The 16,705-nt window shown below is 41.2% G+C and overlaps 1 protein-coding gene across 1 annotated transcript in view; it reads left to right on the top strand.

The window, feature by feature from the left end:
- Nucleotides 1-16,073, top strand: part of LOC129492657 (uncharacterized) — a 60,186-nt gene extending 44,113 nt beyond the window's left edge. The window contains exons 5-6 of the mRNA XM_063612169.1: nt 12,804-12,891; nt 15,987-16,073. Coding sequence (XP_063468239.1) covers nt 12,804-12,891; nt 15,987-15,999 — 101 coding nt within the window. The 3' untranslated portion in view covers nt 16,000-16,073. The remainder of the gene's footprint in view (nt 1-12,803; nt 12,892-15,986) is intronic.
- Nucleotides 16,074-16,705: the final 632 nt, after the last annotated feature.

A 16,705-nucleotide genomic window follows, 5' to 3' on the forward strand; every position in this document is an offset into this window, starting at 1 on the left:
ACGTTGGGCCTTCTGTCCTGGAAGGTTCCACAGTTCGTCCTCACAGGGTTAGATACCTCTCCTGCCTTTAGATTTGCCTTTCCTTGCCACAGAGCTTCAGCAAGCCCCACTACTTGGGGCTGATCTGTAGTCATGGAAGCACACACAGCATAATATTGACCAGAGGATCACTTCATAGCAAAGGAGGCTTGGGAATAGGACAATGACCGTGGGATCCACTGGTCATATCAGATACTACATCACCTAGATGGAGCCAGCCTCATAAAGCATTGGAATGGTTACTAAAGGCACAGCTGAAGCTCCAGCTGGAGGCAAAGCTCTGAAAGAACAGGGTACCATCCTGCAGGATGCACTGTATACATTAAACTGGGGTTCTCCATATGGTGCTGTATCCTCAACAGGAAGAATACATGGGTCTGAGAACCAAGGAGTGGAAGCAGGAGTGGACCCACTTATCATTTCCAGTGACCTCCTGGGGAACTTTGTGCTTCTTGTCTCTACAACTCTGGGCTCTATGAGATTAGAGGTCTTGGTCCTCAAATGAGGTGCAGCTTGGCAGGAGACACAGCAAGTGTCCCATTGAACTATATACTATGGCTGCCACCAGGGCATTTTGGACTCTTTCTATGAAGACACCAGCAGGTGGAAAGAAGAGGTAATTGACTTCCATCATCAGGAAGAGATGAGGCTGCCTGTACACAATGGGACAGGGAGGAAGGAATGTGTATGGATCCCAGGTGATCTCTGTGGTCAAGTTTTTCTGTAGTCTTGCCCAATCTGTGATGTGATTGCCAACAGCTAAGACCTTCTGGAATAAAGATAATGAAGATAATAAAGAGGGGGAGGGGAATTTAGATTGGATAGTGCAGGTAGGAGAAGATGACTATGGGTTGCAATCTCAAGACAAATGGCGGCACTAGGGGCTATAGTTCCTCCCATTAACTTCTCTCTTCTAAGTATTTCTTCAAGAAGAGGGCCCACAGGAGCCATGGGGAACTGGATCTATGGAGGACAAGAAATGGACTGTGGCAGTCCTGGAGGTACACTGCTTAGATGTCCTTTTAAGATAGTCGGCCATGGAAAGCATAGCTGAGTGACAGCTACATAGAGGCCATACTTCCCTTCGACTGCTCCCAGCTGATCACTGAATACGATGAGGATAGTAGAGCCACTTGTGCCCACCTGATGTGAGCTACTCTAATGAACAGCCTTTGCCTCAGACACTAACACTCCTTTGTTCTGGCTGGACACAGTGTCACAGTTTCTCAGAACTGTGCTGTGGCCTGAAGCTTTTCCTAGGCAGGACTTTCTTTCCTCTCTTCTTTCCCAGGTAGCAGACCTGCGTTATATTCTTCTGCTCTCCATTCCTTTATCCTTCACAGGCATTTCTCCCAATAAATCTCATGACTACCTAATCTCATCTTGACATCTAAGAGGATCCAAAGTGACATAAATGCCATAGCATTTCTAACTGAAATAGTAATACACTTGGGAGACCCTTTCAGTTCAGGGACTCAAGACTTTCAGCCAGAGGAATTTTTTTTTTTTTTTTTTTTTTTTTTTTTGAGACGGAGTCTTGCTGTGGCCCAGGCTGGAGTGCAGTGGCGCAATCTTGGCTCATTGCAACCTCCACCTCCAGGGTTCAAGCAATTCTCCTGCCTCAGTCTCCTGAGCAGCTGGGATTACAGGCACGTGCCACCATGCCCAGCTAATTTTTGTGTTTTTAGTAGAGATGGGATTTCACCATGTTGGTCAGGCTTGTCTGGAGCTCCTGACCTCGTGATCCATCTGCCTCGGCCTCCCAAAGTGTTGGGATTACAGGCATGAGCCACCATGCCTGGCTGGAATTTTTTTTTAAATAGAGACAGGGTCTTGCTATGTTGAATAGGCTGGTCTTTAACTTTCGGCCTGCAGCGATCCCTCACCCCCACCTCAGCCTCTCAAAGTGCTGGGAAAACAGGCATGAGCATTGGCATATTTGAGGTGATGGCCTCAAATTTCTCTTTCCGGAACTCCTATTAGTTGGATATTGACCCCCCAGGATCAAGCTTCTAATTTTCTTATCTTTTCTCCTCTATTGCCCATATCTTTGTCTTTTAGTTCTGTTTTCTAAAAGACTTCCTCAACTTTATCATTCAACTTTTCTAGCAACGTTCAAAACTTCAGCTTTCTTACTCTTAATTTCCAAGAGCTCTTTCTTATTTTCCAGTTACTAGTTTTCTATATTATTCTGTTTTCCTTTCATGAATGCATTTTCTCTTCTTATCTAAGGATGTTATTTCTAGTTTTGTCTTTGAAGTGTTTATTCCCTACCTTGTCTCTACTTCCTCTAAGTAGCCTTTTCTGTTTTGTTTTGTTTGGTTTGACTTTTGTGTCTGTCTTTCATGTAAGGAAACTTTTTCAAATGTCTGCTGATTCTTGACTATCTGTTCTTATTTGGGAGTGAAGCACTAGCCAGCTAAATGACAAATCTGTGGGCTTGGGAGGGTTTTAAAAGCACTTATCTAAACATCTAGTAATACAGGTCCAAGGACATTTATGAAGAAAAGGAGACTGAATATTTAAAATAGGTACCATCCTTGGAAATTTTGAGTCTGGGGGTGACCTCTCCTCAGCCTCCTCTTGTCCTGAAAACTGTCACCCTCCTTGGTTCCACTGCAGTGTGTATGGCAGTAAGCTGGCTTTGTCAATAGGAGAAACTCAGATGTCAATATCTGTTAGAATTCTCTCTGGAGAATTGATGTCTGGAGAGAAGAATCTTCCAGTCTCCTTCATGAAGGGTATAAGCCTAGCTGCTGGCATTTTTGCAGCTGAGATCAGGAGAACATTTGCATCATTCAATATTTTTACTCTGGATTCTAACCCCTATCATATACTAGAAACCTCTGGTTCAGTTTTTCCTCCAAAATATTTGTAAGGAAGGGTTTTCATCACTTTTTTTGGGCTATGGGTGAGGACTAAATGTTTATTAAATAGATTTTGAACAAATCTCTCTATTTTTATCAGTTGCCTCACCCCAACTAGTGCTCAAAGCCTGGGCACTAGTTTGAGAGTTCGTACAGGACAAAATCAGTTTGCTTCTTGGTGATTTCATTCTCTGCAGGTTCTTATATTTCACCTTTCTCTATTCCGCTAAGGCCAGAGTCCTCTAGTTGCTTTCTGTCATCATGTATTGTGATGTGTGCTTCTGTTTCTCATCTTTTTTGTTGACAGGGGAAAGGAGAGATAAGGTCTTTTCTCCATCGTCTTAAGCTGAGTCTTCCAGGTTATTTTCATGTTAAAAGAGAGCATGCCTAATTCATAGCTAGCTTGTGCAGAACACCTCAGGAGAGCCTGGCCTAGCAGGGCTGGGAGGATCCACAGGGGTGAACAAATGCAGCTGGATTGAAAGACAAGAGCAGAAAGCATGATTGAGCTGGGAAAGAGCTCTTTTCCAAATGGCCTATTCAAAAATGGGATGGGAACTGCAGTTGAGTTGAGGTGCACTCAGCTATAGAAGAAGAAACAGATATGAGATGCTCTGGCCAAGGCAGAGTCAAGGTGGATGCAGTTGATTTGAACTCCTGTCCAAGCTATTCTAGTGGCTATGTCAGATCTGCCTTGATGCCATCTGTTCTCAGTGTCTTCACGCAAAGTAAGAAGCACAAGCAGTTGAATTCCAGTGTCAGCAAGTGGCCCTCTGTGTACCCTGCAGAAAAAGGCTCCCTATGGAAACTTAAAGTCACACCTTTGCTCCAGCTAAGAGCTCCACTTTGCCCTCATATTTTGTGGATCTTGTCCAACTTAAGCATTTTTCACCTGAAGGATTAAAATAGGGTGTGGTTTATGTGGGGGTAAAATGGCTACAGATTGATCATCATTAAAGCCAAGGAGAGACTTTTTTTCATTAAAGCAAAGGGGAGACTTCAAAGTCTGAGAAAGGCAAGGAGAACACCAAATCTACAGACTAACCATAGCAAAAGCACAGACATGCTGCCCACCCAGAAGCACTGGAAATAAACATGGTTGCCAAGGTAGCTGGAAAGACCCTTTCTATTAGGTTGGTGCAAAAGTAATTGCGTTTTTTTGCTATTAAAAGTAATACATTAAAAAAAGTAATACTTCCCTACTCCCCTTGGACTTCCCATGATAATAGTGACACAATTTTAAAACTATTTATCTGAACATCTAGTAATACAAGTCCAAGGGCATTTATGAGGACAAGAAGATGACTGAATATTTGAAATAGGTATCATCCTTGGAAATTTGGAGTCTGGGGGTGGCCTCTCTTCAGCCCCCTCCCACTCTGAAGCCATATAGATGGCTTCTTGTCCCCACCCTTCCCTACACCTTCCGTCTGGCCCTGCTTTTAGGTCTTAAATGGATTCAATTTTTGGGACAGGTGACACTTTTCCCTCTTGTCCCTCAGGGTGGTTTTTCTGTTGTTTTTGTTTTTGCTTTCCCCCATAGCTTGTATATTTTGAATAGAACAATTATGTGAAGATGATCAGCCTGGAAGCCCTTTCCAGAGCTGAGTATTTCCAGAACAGAAGTAAGCAGGCTTCTTTGATTCTAAAGTCTACGGTGATTTTTAACAGGATTTCCTTATTTCCTATCAGTTTGTTTATCAAAGACTCTAGCATGGAGTTTATTTAGGAAAAACAAATGACTTTCTAGGTTCCACTACTTGGCTGAGAGGAATTCATGTTTTAGGAAGCCCCAGATGGGTAAACCTTGTTGTTTTCTTCTTTTAAATGACCTGTATTTTCAATTTTTTTCTACTTGTTTTTATTTCCCACAATCCAGACTTGCCTTTTCTACTTTGCCTATCCAACAATCTAAAACACTATGTAAAGATACAGATAAGTCTTGTTGATTCTTTTAAACATTAGCCATTAATCCAAAAAAGAAAAAGGTCTTAGGACTATAGTCCCAACAGCACAAATTTTAACCCTGACCAAAGCAATTTCTATTTTAATTTAGATTATTTGAGCTGAATTTGCAGGGCGAAGTGGTCATGGGTAAAACTAACCATTAGTTACTTCAAGCTTGCAACAATGGCAAAGAAATGTCAAGCCATTAATTAAAATGACTCCCACTGCCCCTCCTGGAATCAAGTCGTTCCCAGTTAGTCAACATCTGTCACAATCTGTGGAAAAGGGCACAACACACTATACCCAGCACATTAAGTTAGAACACAGAGGTCTTGGGTCACTGCCAGAGTAACTTGTCTGTGGCATGATAGTTGCTAAGTGAAACAGAGCATTCTCTGCAGGGAGCCCTCCTGGACTGAGGCTCCTTCTCTTCCCCTTTATTTCTTGCTAGGCCAGCAGGAGCCTGGCCGTGGCCTGCTGACTGCATCTGCCAGATGACTACAAATGTGTGAGTAAACCCATTCTCAAGACCAAGAGAACCTCTCAGCTGAACCAGGCCCAAGTTGTTCACCCACTGAACTGCCAGTTAAATAAATGGTGGTTGTTTTAATCCACTAAACGCTGGGATGGTTTGTTATACAGCAGTAGGTATCAATACAGTGTACTTGTCAATCTAGGAATTCCTGTCTTGTCAAATCTGAGAAAATTCTCAGTCACTGTCACTTCAGATATTACTTCTTTCCCATTTTCTATTCACTCATTCCAAAACTCCTAGTGGATGTCTTTTCTGTCATTTCTGGTTCTGTCTTTTGTGATCTTAAACTTTCATTCATTTTTTTTTCCATTTTTACTTCTGTGTTACATTTTGAGTCATTTCCTTAGTTCCAGTTTGCTTATTTTCTATTCAACCATTAAATATTTCTATTTAGTTTTGAGTTTCAGTGGCCATGAGTTTCATTTATAAAAGAACTATTTGGTTATTTTCTAAATCTGCATTTTGTTTTTACATGTTTTTTTTTTTTTATTTTTTTTTTATTTTTATTTTTTTATTATACTTTAGGGTTTTAGGGTACATGTGCACATTGTGCAGGTTTGTTACATATGTATCCATGTGCCATGTTGATTTCCTGCACCCATTAACTCGTCATTTAGCATTAGGTGTATCTCCTAATGCTGTCCCTCCCCCCTCCCCCCATCCCACAACAGTCCCCGGAGTGTGATGTTCCCCTTCCTGTGTCCATGAGTTCTCATTGTTCAATTCCCACCTATGAGTGAGAACATGCGGTGTTTGGTTTTTTGTCCTTGCGATAGTTTACTGAGAATGATGTTTTCCAGTTTCATCCATGTCCCTACAAAGGACACGAACTCATCATTTTTTATGGCTGCATAGTATTCCATGGTGTATATGTGCCACATTTTCTTAATCCAGTCTATCGTTGTTGGACATTTGGGTTGGTTCCAAGTCTTTGCTATTGTGAATAGTGCCACAATAAACATACGTGTGCATGTGTCTTTATAGCAGCATGATTTATAGTCCTTTGGGTATATACCCAGTAATGGGATGGCTGGGTCAAATGGTATTTCTAGTTCGAGATCCCTGAGGAATCGCCACACTGACTTCCACAATGGTTGAACTAGTTTACAGTCCCACCAACAGTGTAAAAGTGTTCCTATTTCTCCACATCCTCTCCAGCACCTGTTGTTTCCTGATTTTTTAATGATGGCCATTCTAACTGGTGTGAGATGGTATCTCACTGTGGTTTTGATTTGCATTTCTCTGATGGCCAGTGATGATGAGCATTTCTTCATGTGTTTTTTGGCTGCATAAATGTCTTCTTTTGAGAAGTGTCTGTTCATGTCCTCTGCCCACTTTTTGATGGGGTTGTTTGTTTTTTTCTTGTAGATTTGTTTGAGTTCATTGTAGATTCTGGATATTAGCCCTTTGTCAGATGAGTAGGTTGCAAAAATTTTCTCCCATTCTGTAGGTTGTCTGTTCACTCTGATGATAGTTTCTTTTGCTGTGCAGAAGCTCTTTAGTTTAATGAGATCCCATTTGTTGATTTTGGCTTTTGTTGCCATTGCTTTTGGTGTTTCAGACATGAAGTCCTTGCCCATGCCTATGTCCTGAATGGTATTGCCTAGGTTTTCTTGTAGGATTTTAATGGTTTTAGGTCTAACATATAAGTCTTTAATCCATCTTGAATTAATTTTTGTATAAGGTGTAAGGAAGGGATCCAGTTGCAGCTTTCTACATATGGCTAGCCAGTTTTCCCAGCACCATTTATTAAATAGGGAATCCTTTCCCCATTTCTTGTTTTTGTCAGGTTTGTCAAAGATCAGATAGTTGTAGCTATGCGGCATCATTTCTGAGGGCTCTGTTCTGTTCCATTGATCTATGTCTCTGTTGTGGTACCAGTACCATGCTGTTTTGGCTACTGTAGCCTTGTAGTATAGTTTAAAGTCAGGTAGCGTGATGCCTCCAGCTTTGTTCTTTTGGCTTAGGATTGACTTGGCGATGTGGGCTCTTTTTTGGTTCCATATGAACTTTAAAGTAGTTTTTTCCAATTCTGTGAAGAAAGTCACTGGTAGCTTGATGGGGATGGCATTGAATCTATAAATTACCTTGGGCAGTATGGCCATGTTCACGATATTGATTCTTCCAACCCATGAGCATGGAATGTTCTTCCATTTGTTTGTATCCTCTTTTATTTCATTGAGCAGTGGTTTGTAGTTCTCCTTGAAGAGGTCCTTCACATCCCTTGTAAGTTGGATTCCTAGGTATTTTATTCTCTTTGAAGCAATTGTGAATGGGAGTTCACTCATGATTTGGCTCTCTGTTTGTCTGTTATTGGTGTACAAGAATGCTTGTGATTTTTGTACATTAATTTTGTATCCTGAGACTTTGCTGAAGTTGCTAATCAGCTTAAGGAGATTTTGGGCTGAGACAATGGGGTTTTCTAGATATACAATCATATCATCTGCAAACAGGGACAATTTGACTTCCTCTTCTCCTAATTGAATACCCTTTATTTCCTTCTCCTGCCTGATTGCTCTGGCCAGAACTTCCAGCACTATGTTGAATAGGAGCGGTGAGAGAGGGCATCCCTGCCTTGTGTCAGTTTTCAGAGGGAATGCTTCCAGTTTTTGCCCATTCAGTATGATATTGGCTGTGGGTTTGTCGTAGATAGCTCTTATTATTTTGAGATATGTCCCATCAATACCTAATTTATTGAGAGTTTTTAGCATGAAGGGTTGTTGAATTTTGTCAAAGGCCTTTTCTGCATCTATTGAGATAATCATGTGGTTTTTGTCTTTGGTTCTGTTTATATGCTGGATTACATTTATTGATTTGCGTATGTTGAACCAGCCTTGCATCCCAGGGATGAAGCCCACTTGATCATGGTGGATAAGCTTTTTGATGTGCTGCTGGATTCGGTTTGCCAGTATTTTATTGAGGATTTTTGCATCAATGTTCATCAAGGATATTGGTCTGAAATTCTCTTTTTTGGTTATGTCTCTGCCAGGTTTTGGTATCAGGACGATGCTGGCTTCATAAAATGTGTTAAGGAGGATTCCCTCTTTTTCTATCGATTGGAATAGTTTCAGAAGGAATGGTACCAGTTCCTCCTTGTACCTCTGGTAGAATTCGGCTGTGAATCCATCAGGTCCTGGACTCTTTTTGGTTGGTAAACTATTGATTATTGCCACAATTTCAGAACCTGTTATTGGTCTATTCAGAGATTCAACTTCTTCCTGGTTTAGTCTTGGGAGGGTGTATTTGTCGAGGAATTTATCCATTTCTTCTAGATTTTCTAGTTTATTTGCATAGAGGTGTTTGTAGTATTCTCTGATGGTAGATTGTATTTCTGTGGGATTGGTGGTGATATCCCCTTTTTCGTTTTTTATTGCATCTATTTGTTTCTTCTCTCTTTTCTTCTTTATTAGTCTTGCTAGCGGTCCATCAATTTTGTTGATCTTTTCAAAAAACCAGCTCCTGGATTCATTAATTTTTTGAAGGGTTTTTTGTGTCTCTATTTCCTTCAGTTCTGCTCTGATTTTAGTTATTTCTAGCCTTCTGCTAGCTTTTGAATGTGTTTGCTCTTGCTTTTCTAGTTCTTTTAATTGTGATGTTAGGGTGTCAATTTTGGATCTTTCCTGCTTTCTCTTGTGGGCATTTAGTGCTATAAATTTCCCTCTACACACTGCTTTGAACGTGTCCCAGAGATTCTGGTATGTTGTGTCTTTGTTCTCATTGGTTTCAAAGAACATCTTTATTTCTGCCTTCATTTCATTATGTACCCAATAGTCATTCAGGAGCAGGTTGTTCAGTTTCCATGTAGTTGAGTGGTTTTGAGTGAGTTTCTTAATCCTGAGTTCTAGTTTGATTGCACTGTGGTCTGAGAGACAGTTTGTTATAATTTCTGTTCTTTTACATTTGCTGAGGAGAGCTTTACTTCCAACTATGTGGTCAATTTTGGAATAGGTGTGGTGTGGTGCTGAAAAAAATGTATATTCTGTTGATTTGGGGTGGAGAGTTCTGTAGATGTCTATTAGGTCTGCTTGGTGCAGAACTGAGTTCAATTCCTGGATATCCTTGTTAACTTTCTGTCTCATTGATCTGTCTAATGCTGACAGTGGGGTGTTAAAATCTCCCATTATTATTGTATGGGAGTTTAAATCCCTTTGTAGGTCACTGAGGACTTGCTTTATGAATCTGGGTGCTCCTGTGTTGGGTGCATATATATTTAGGATAGTTAGCTCTTCTTGTTGAATTGATCCCTTTACCATTATGTAATGGCCTTCTTTGTCTCTTTTGATCTTTGTTGGTTTAAAGTCTATTTTATCAGAGGCTAGGATTGCAACCCCTGCCTTTTTTTGTTTTCCAGTTGCTTGATAGATCTTCCTCCATCCCTTTATTTTGAGTCTATGTGTGTCTCTGCACGTGAGATGGGTTTCCTGAATACAGCACACTGATGGGTCCTGACTCCTTATCCAGTTTGCCAGTCTATGTCTTTTGATTGGAGCATTTAGCCCATTTAAATTTAACGTTAATATTGTTATGTGTGAATCTGATCCTGTCATTATTATGTTAGTTGGTTATTTTGCTCATTAGATGCTATAGTTTCTTCCTAGCCTCGATGGTCTTTACAGTTTGGCATGTTTTTGCAGGGGCTGGTACCGGTTGTTCCTTTCCATGTTTAGTGCTTCCTTCAGGAGCTCTTTTAGGGCAGGCCTGGTGGTGACAAAATCACTCAGCGTTTGCTTGTCTGTAAAGTATTTTATTTCTCCTTCACTTATGAAGCTTAGTTTGGCGGGATAGGAAATTCTGGGTTGAAAATTCTTTTCTTTAAGAATGTTGAATATCAGCCCCCACTCTCTTCTGGCTTGTAGAGTTTCTGCTGAGAGATCAGCTGTTAGTCTGATGGGCTTCCCTTTGTGGGTAACCCGACCTTTCTCTCTGGCTGCCCTTAACATTTTTTCCTTCATTTCAACTTTGGTGAATCTGACAATTATGTGTCTTGGAGTTGCCCTTCTCGAGGAGTATCTTTGTGGCGTTCTCTGTATTTCCTGAATCTGAATGCTGGCCTGCCTTGCTAGATTGGGGAAGTTCTCCTGGATAATATCTTGCAGAGTGTTTTCCAACTTGGTTCCATTCTCCCCATCATTTTCAGGCACACCAATCAGACGTAGGTTTGGTCTTTTCACATAGTCCCAAATTTCTTGGAGGCTTTGTTCATTTCTTTTTATTCTTTTTTCTCTAAACTTTCCTTCTCTCTTCATTTCATTCATTTCATCTTCCATCAGCGATACCCTTTCTTCCAGTTGATCGCATCTGCTACTGAGGCTTCTGCAATCTTCGCGTAGTTCTCGAAACTTGGCTTTCAGCTCCATCAGCTCCTTTAAGCCCTTCTCTCCATTGGTTATTCTAGTTATCCAGTCTTCTAAGTTTTTTTCAAAGTTTTTAACTTTTTTGCTATTGTTTTGAATTTCCTCTCGTAGCTCAGAGTAGTTTGATCGTCTGAAGCCTTCTTCTCTCAACTCATCAAAGTCATCCTCCATCCAGCTTTGTTCCGTTGCTGGTGAGGAACTGCGTTCCTTTGGAGGAGGAGAGGTGCTCTGTTTTTTAGAGTTTCCAGTTTTTTTGGTCTGTTTTTTCCCCATCTTTGTGGTTTTATCTACTTTTTGTTTTTGATGATGGTGATGTACAGATGGATTTTTGGTGTGGATGTCCTTTCTGTTTGTTAGTTTTCCTTCTACCAGATAGGACCCTCAGCTGCAGGTCTGTTGGAGTTTACTAGAGGTCCACTCCAGACCCTGTTTGGCTGGGTGTCAGCAGCGGTGGCTGCAGAACAGCGGATTTTCGTGAGACCACAAATTCAGCTGTCTGATAGTTCCTCTGAAAGTTTTGTCTCAGCGGAGTACCCAGTTGAATGAGGTGTCAGTCTGTCCCTACTGGGGGGGTGCCTCCCAGTTAGGCTGCTCAGGGGTGAGGGACCCACTTTAGGAGGCAGTCTGTCCGTTCTCAGATCTCCAGCTGCGTGCTGGGAGAACCACTACTCTCTTCAAAGCTGTCAGTCAGACAGGGACATTTAAGTCTGTGGAGGTTCTTGCTGGGTTTTTGTTTGTCTGTGTCCTGCCCCCAGAGGTGGAGCCTACAGAGGCAGGCAGGCCTCCTTGAGCTGTGGTGGGCTCCACCCAGTTCGAGCTTCCTGGCTGCTTTGTTTACCTAAGCAAGTCTGGGCAATGGTGGGCGCCCCTCCCCCAGCCTCGCTGCCGCCTTGCAGCTTGATCTCAGACTGCTGTGCTAGCAATCAGCGAGACTCCGTGGGCATAGGACCCTCCAAGCCAGGTGCGGGACACAATCTCCTAGTGTGCCGTTTTCCAGGCCCGTTGGAAAAGCGCAGTATTAGGATGGGACTGACCCGATATTCCAGGTGCCGTCTGTTTCCCCTTTCTTTGACTAGGAAAGGGAACTCCCTGACCCCTTGCGCTTCCCGAGTGAGGCAATGCCTTGCCCTGCTTCGGCTCGCGCACAGTGCGCTTCACCGACTGTCCCGCACCCACTGTTAGGCACTCCCTAGTGAGATGAAACCGGTACCTCAAGCAGAAATGCAGAAATCACCCGTCTTCTGTGTCGCTGGGGCTGGGAGCTGGAGACCGGAGCTGTTCCTATTCCGCCATCTTGGCTCCACCCCTGTTTTTACATGTTTTTCTGTTTTTTTAATTTGTATTTTCCTTTGCCCTTGTAAATCATTTAAAATGTACTTATTTTATAATCATCTATGACTTGATCTATTTCTTTACTTCTTAGGCATTACCTTTTCTGTTAATTTCATGATCTGACCCTCAAGGTGGTTTCCTCCCATGGTTTGTGATTTTTATTATGAGCTTATTTTCAGCAGGGGTTTCTCCCCTCTGGTGAAGATCTGTATGCCTTGGGTTGTGTGATTGTCACTTCACTGTGCCTGTAAGTTTGCTTCTGATGGAGTCCTACCAATATCACCAACTCTCAACCAGCTCTAATGTTTCTTGGTATTTCTGCCCACAGTGAAAATTCAGAGCTCATTTCAATGTATGGCATGGGCTTGGCTTCAAGTTTTTCTGTATGACCTTTTTGTAAATTTATTTTTATGTTTTTAAACCCATAGCCGAAGGACACGGGAGCTTTTTTTCCTGATTTGTTTTTGCCAACACTGCAGCCCTCGGGAACTCAGATTTTGCAGAGTGCTCAATTCCAGTTGCCTTCCTTACTCACACCAGAGACAACATTTTATTGGCCTGCAAGGGTGTTAAAATCCCAAGGGTGTTAAAATCCCCGGATCTCCAGGCCCTATCACTGGTCCAAACCCTGCAGAGGCTGCAGTGACATTAGCCCCTACTTACTGCCCAGCCTCTGAGCTCCCTCTTTGTTTCTGGAATCTGGAGATTTCCCTTTCTCTCTGTCTATAGATTGCTGTGCTGGACCCCTATTGCCTCCAATAGGAATGGCACCAGGTTCAAGAGGCCAAAGAAGAGACCTGGAGCCAGCAAATGAGATGTAAGATTTGATTTGGGGGAACTTCTGTACAGGGATGGACTAGTGGCAGTGGGCTGGATAGGAGAACTACAACTGCTTTCCAAAAGCCTGCAGTTTATACAGCACCTTCACTTAGCACCCTCTCTCCAGCAACATCCACATGGCGACCCCCATTTCCTAGGCTAAGTTATTGCTGTCAGATGTGTTTGCCATACAGGCTGCTGTACAGAGTATGCTTAAGTTATTGCTGTCAGGTACATCCACCATATATATACATACACATGTACGTATATATACACATACATGTATGTGTGTGTGTACATATTTGTACTCATATACATGTATATATATGGATATATAAAAAACTTTTTCTCTGTGTTTCTCTGTAATAGTAACTGAAAAGGGAATTCTTCTATATAATCTTAGTCCACTATATTGCTGGAAGTTCTCTCCTCCATACTTTTGAGATATGAATTTCACCTTTCAATATTCTAAAATTATAACAAAGCTATAAATTTTGGGAATTGGTATATGTTTGTTTTTAGAAAAATTGTTAGCAACGTAATAGCAATGGGATGCTTTAACGTACTACCTTGAATCTTTACCAAATCAAGAGAGTAAAAATTAAGCACAAAAGAGGGATCTAATACTATAAACAAGTAGATTTAATACATATGTGTCAAACATAGTAAGCTAGAAGCAGTGAATATACATTTTCTGGTGCTCATTTAACATTAACGACCTTCAAGAAGGCTTTAAACAGCAACAGATAGAGTTGAGTTGCTTTGGCCTATTGCTAAAGGCATCTAACCCACCTGCTTTATGGGAGGTCATCTGCTTTGAATCTCAACTGTATACAAGTCAGATTTAAACTCTATGGGCCATTGGAATTGTCCTCTGAATCATCTCCAACTCTGCAGGATACATAATAGCGCCACCTTGTTGTTCTGGAATTTAAAGACAGGGTCTTATTCAACTTTGGCTATTTTTGTGCAGTCCATGGATCCTTGAAACAGGACATTCTACTTTACCATATCTGACTCATAGAAGACCTATCTATATACCTACCGGGTGGCTACTACCCAGTAACTCCTACCGCCAATACCATGACATTTGTTTTGAAAACCTTAGCTTATTGCAATACTGCTTATAATTATGAAACATTAGAAACAACTGAAATGCCTATCAAAGAGAGAATTTATAAATAAAGTGTAACATATTCACATTCTATTTTGATATGAATTACCATAATATTCTATTAGGATATGAATTGTTATAATGGCCATTAGAAGGAATGGATTGTTCCCGTATATAACATAATATATCCATGTATAAAGTATCTATATAATACCAACACATAACATAATGTAAAGAAAAGAGATTCATGGAATAAAATGTGCATGTCATTGATATAAATTTTAAAAACACAGAAATAATACATTATATTGTTTAAGACTATATATGTATGTAAAATCATTACCAGTGGACTGATTTGGATCTACACTAAATTCATGCTACTTAATTCTGGAGGTTGCAGTAAAGAACTGGAACTGTGTCTGGGGACGTCACTTTTATCTGTTTTATTTAGTTCATTTTTTATAAACAATCTTGAGGCAAATACGAGAAGCTGTTAATAAGTGTCAATTAGTCTTTTTGTATATTGGTTGCATTTCTCTTTTTTTACGACTTTATTGAGTATAATTGATGTACACTAAACTGCACATATTTAAAGTACACAATGTGATAAGTTTTGACAAGTGTATGTACCATGGAACCTTTACCACAATCAAGACAATGGACATTTGTTTCCTCCGACAGTTTTCTCAGGCCCTTTTGTAATCCATTTTTTCCTTAAACAATTTGTTTTCCATCACTATAGATTAGTTTTATATAAATGGCATCCTACAGTATGTACTCTTCTGGTGGCGGGGGGATGTGTATCTGCCTTAATTCAGTAATTTCTCAAGATAAAAACAATTTTAAAAATCTTGGAACTGCTGAAAACAATCTGGGGCATATAATCTGTGATTCAGAAAGGGGGAAAGGAGGGAATCTGTGGAAAGCAGGTACCATTTGGGATAGATTCCCAAGCAGGAAGAATAAGCACACTTATTATAATGGCTTCCACATTCCCCAAATTATTCCCTTCATGTAATCTTTTTTTTTTTTTTTTTTTAATTTTGTGGCAGTGCCTGAAACTGCACAGATGAGAGTCTTTTGGATAAGTAAGCTACCCATTTAAAAACAGACGCTTTGCTCAGAATTTACTCAATGGCAGCTGGTTCAAGGAGAAGCTTGTCATCCTAACCCTCTCCCAAACTTAGCTTCATTAAGGAAATGTGTGTTTGGATCATAAGAGAGAGGAGCTAAGATGTATTGAGGCATGGAGAGTTGGGGACTGTAGGAAGACCTGAGTGAGGCAGCACCCTAGGAGACTTCGGGGAACCCTAGGATATCGGGACCAGGACCAGGAGGTGGGGAGGGCCCGAAAAGAATGTGAGAAGACACCCAAAGTTAATAGCCGTCCCTTTCCTAATGTTCCCTATGGGCGGCTCCCTGATGAGAAACTGGAGGAAGAGATTCCCATCTTCTTGCGTCTTCTATTCTCAACATCAGCGAACTCCTGTTCTTAAAATTCAACCTGATATCATTATTGCTCAGTGGATTAAACTGGCTCTTGTTTGCTAGGCTCAGAGTCCAAATACAAGATATAACATTGTTTTTATGGAAAAATGTGCCCAAATGCCAAATAATTGGTCTACAAAGAAAGTTTTGAAATGTAACCTGTTATACGCCAGGGATTTCTTACGTGTGTAAATCTTTGTAACAATGAGCTATGTTATAATGGAAATATTTTCACAGATATAATTCTTAATCTATAGCCAATATCAGTCATTAAAACATACTGTTCAGTCTTGGGGCCCATAAGTGGAAGATGTTATGGCGAAATTGGAAAGGAGCCAGGGGAGACAAAGTAACTGATGAAAGGTTTTGAAAAATAGCCCTTTAGGGAAATGTCTACATTCATTCAGAGGAGAGAGGTGTGAGTATCAGTCTTCAAACTATAAAACCATGTTACATTATTGACATCAAGTCTTTTTTCTTCTTGTCCACAGAGGACAATATTAGAGGAAATGAGTTTAAACTGCAGCAGAGAGGATTTAGGCCAGTCAGGTGTTCCCAGCTTGAAGATGAGAGGTGCATTCTCAAGCTCCCAAGCCTCAATCTCATAAGGGAGTGGTCCTTCTTGAGGGATTTTTTTTTTTTTTTGCGCTCTGATCAGTGGCAGGCCAAGTTCACACAGCCCTGGTCTGCTTGAAGTTGTTTGAATACATCAGTATTTGGGAAACTAAGTTCTGTCCAAGAACAGAAAATGTTTCATGGCTACATGGAGGGTAAAGCAAACGTGAAGTTGCCTCATACGAAAAGAATCCAGACATGAGAAATCTCAGCCTTTGGTCCATTATTTTGTAAATCTGCTCAAAAGAGCATGGATTCACAAGAGAAGTATCCAGGAGGAGGGTGGTGTCAGCCCCACTGCTCTGTGGGGCAGTAGGACCACATCTCAGGCACTGGGTCGAGGTCTTGGCAGTCAGGATATCTCCAGGGGCTTCCAAAAGTCCCTATTATTTGAGAAATTGGAGTGCCTCCAGAGGGGAGCAATGGGGACAGAAGAATCTGGAAACTGGGTCAAAGAAGGAGCAGTTGAATGAACAACGTGTGTTGGCCTGAAGAAGATAAGTTGCAGCGGGGACAAGAAGCTGTTTTCAAAGATTTGAAGTGCTGTCAGGTGGAAGAGCAGTGAAACTTGTCTGGCTCCAAGCGGTAAATATAG

This window comes from Symphalangus syndactylus, chromosome 11 (assembly GCF_028878055.3).
Source record: "Symphalangus syndactylus isolate Jambi chromosome 11, NHGRI_mSymSyn1-v2.1_pri, whole genome shotgun sequence".
Classification (NCBI taxonomy): domain Eukaryota; kingdom Metazoa; phylum Chordata; class Mammalia; order Primates; family Hylobatidae; genus Symphalangus; species Symphalangus syndactylus.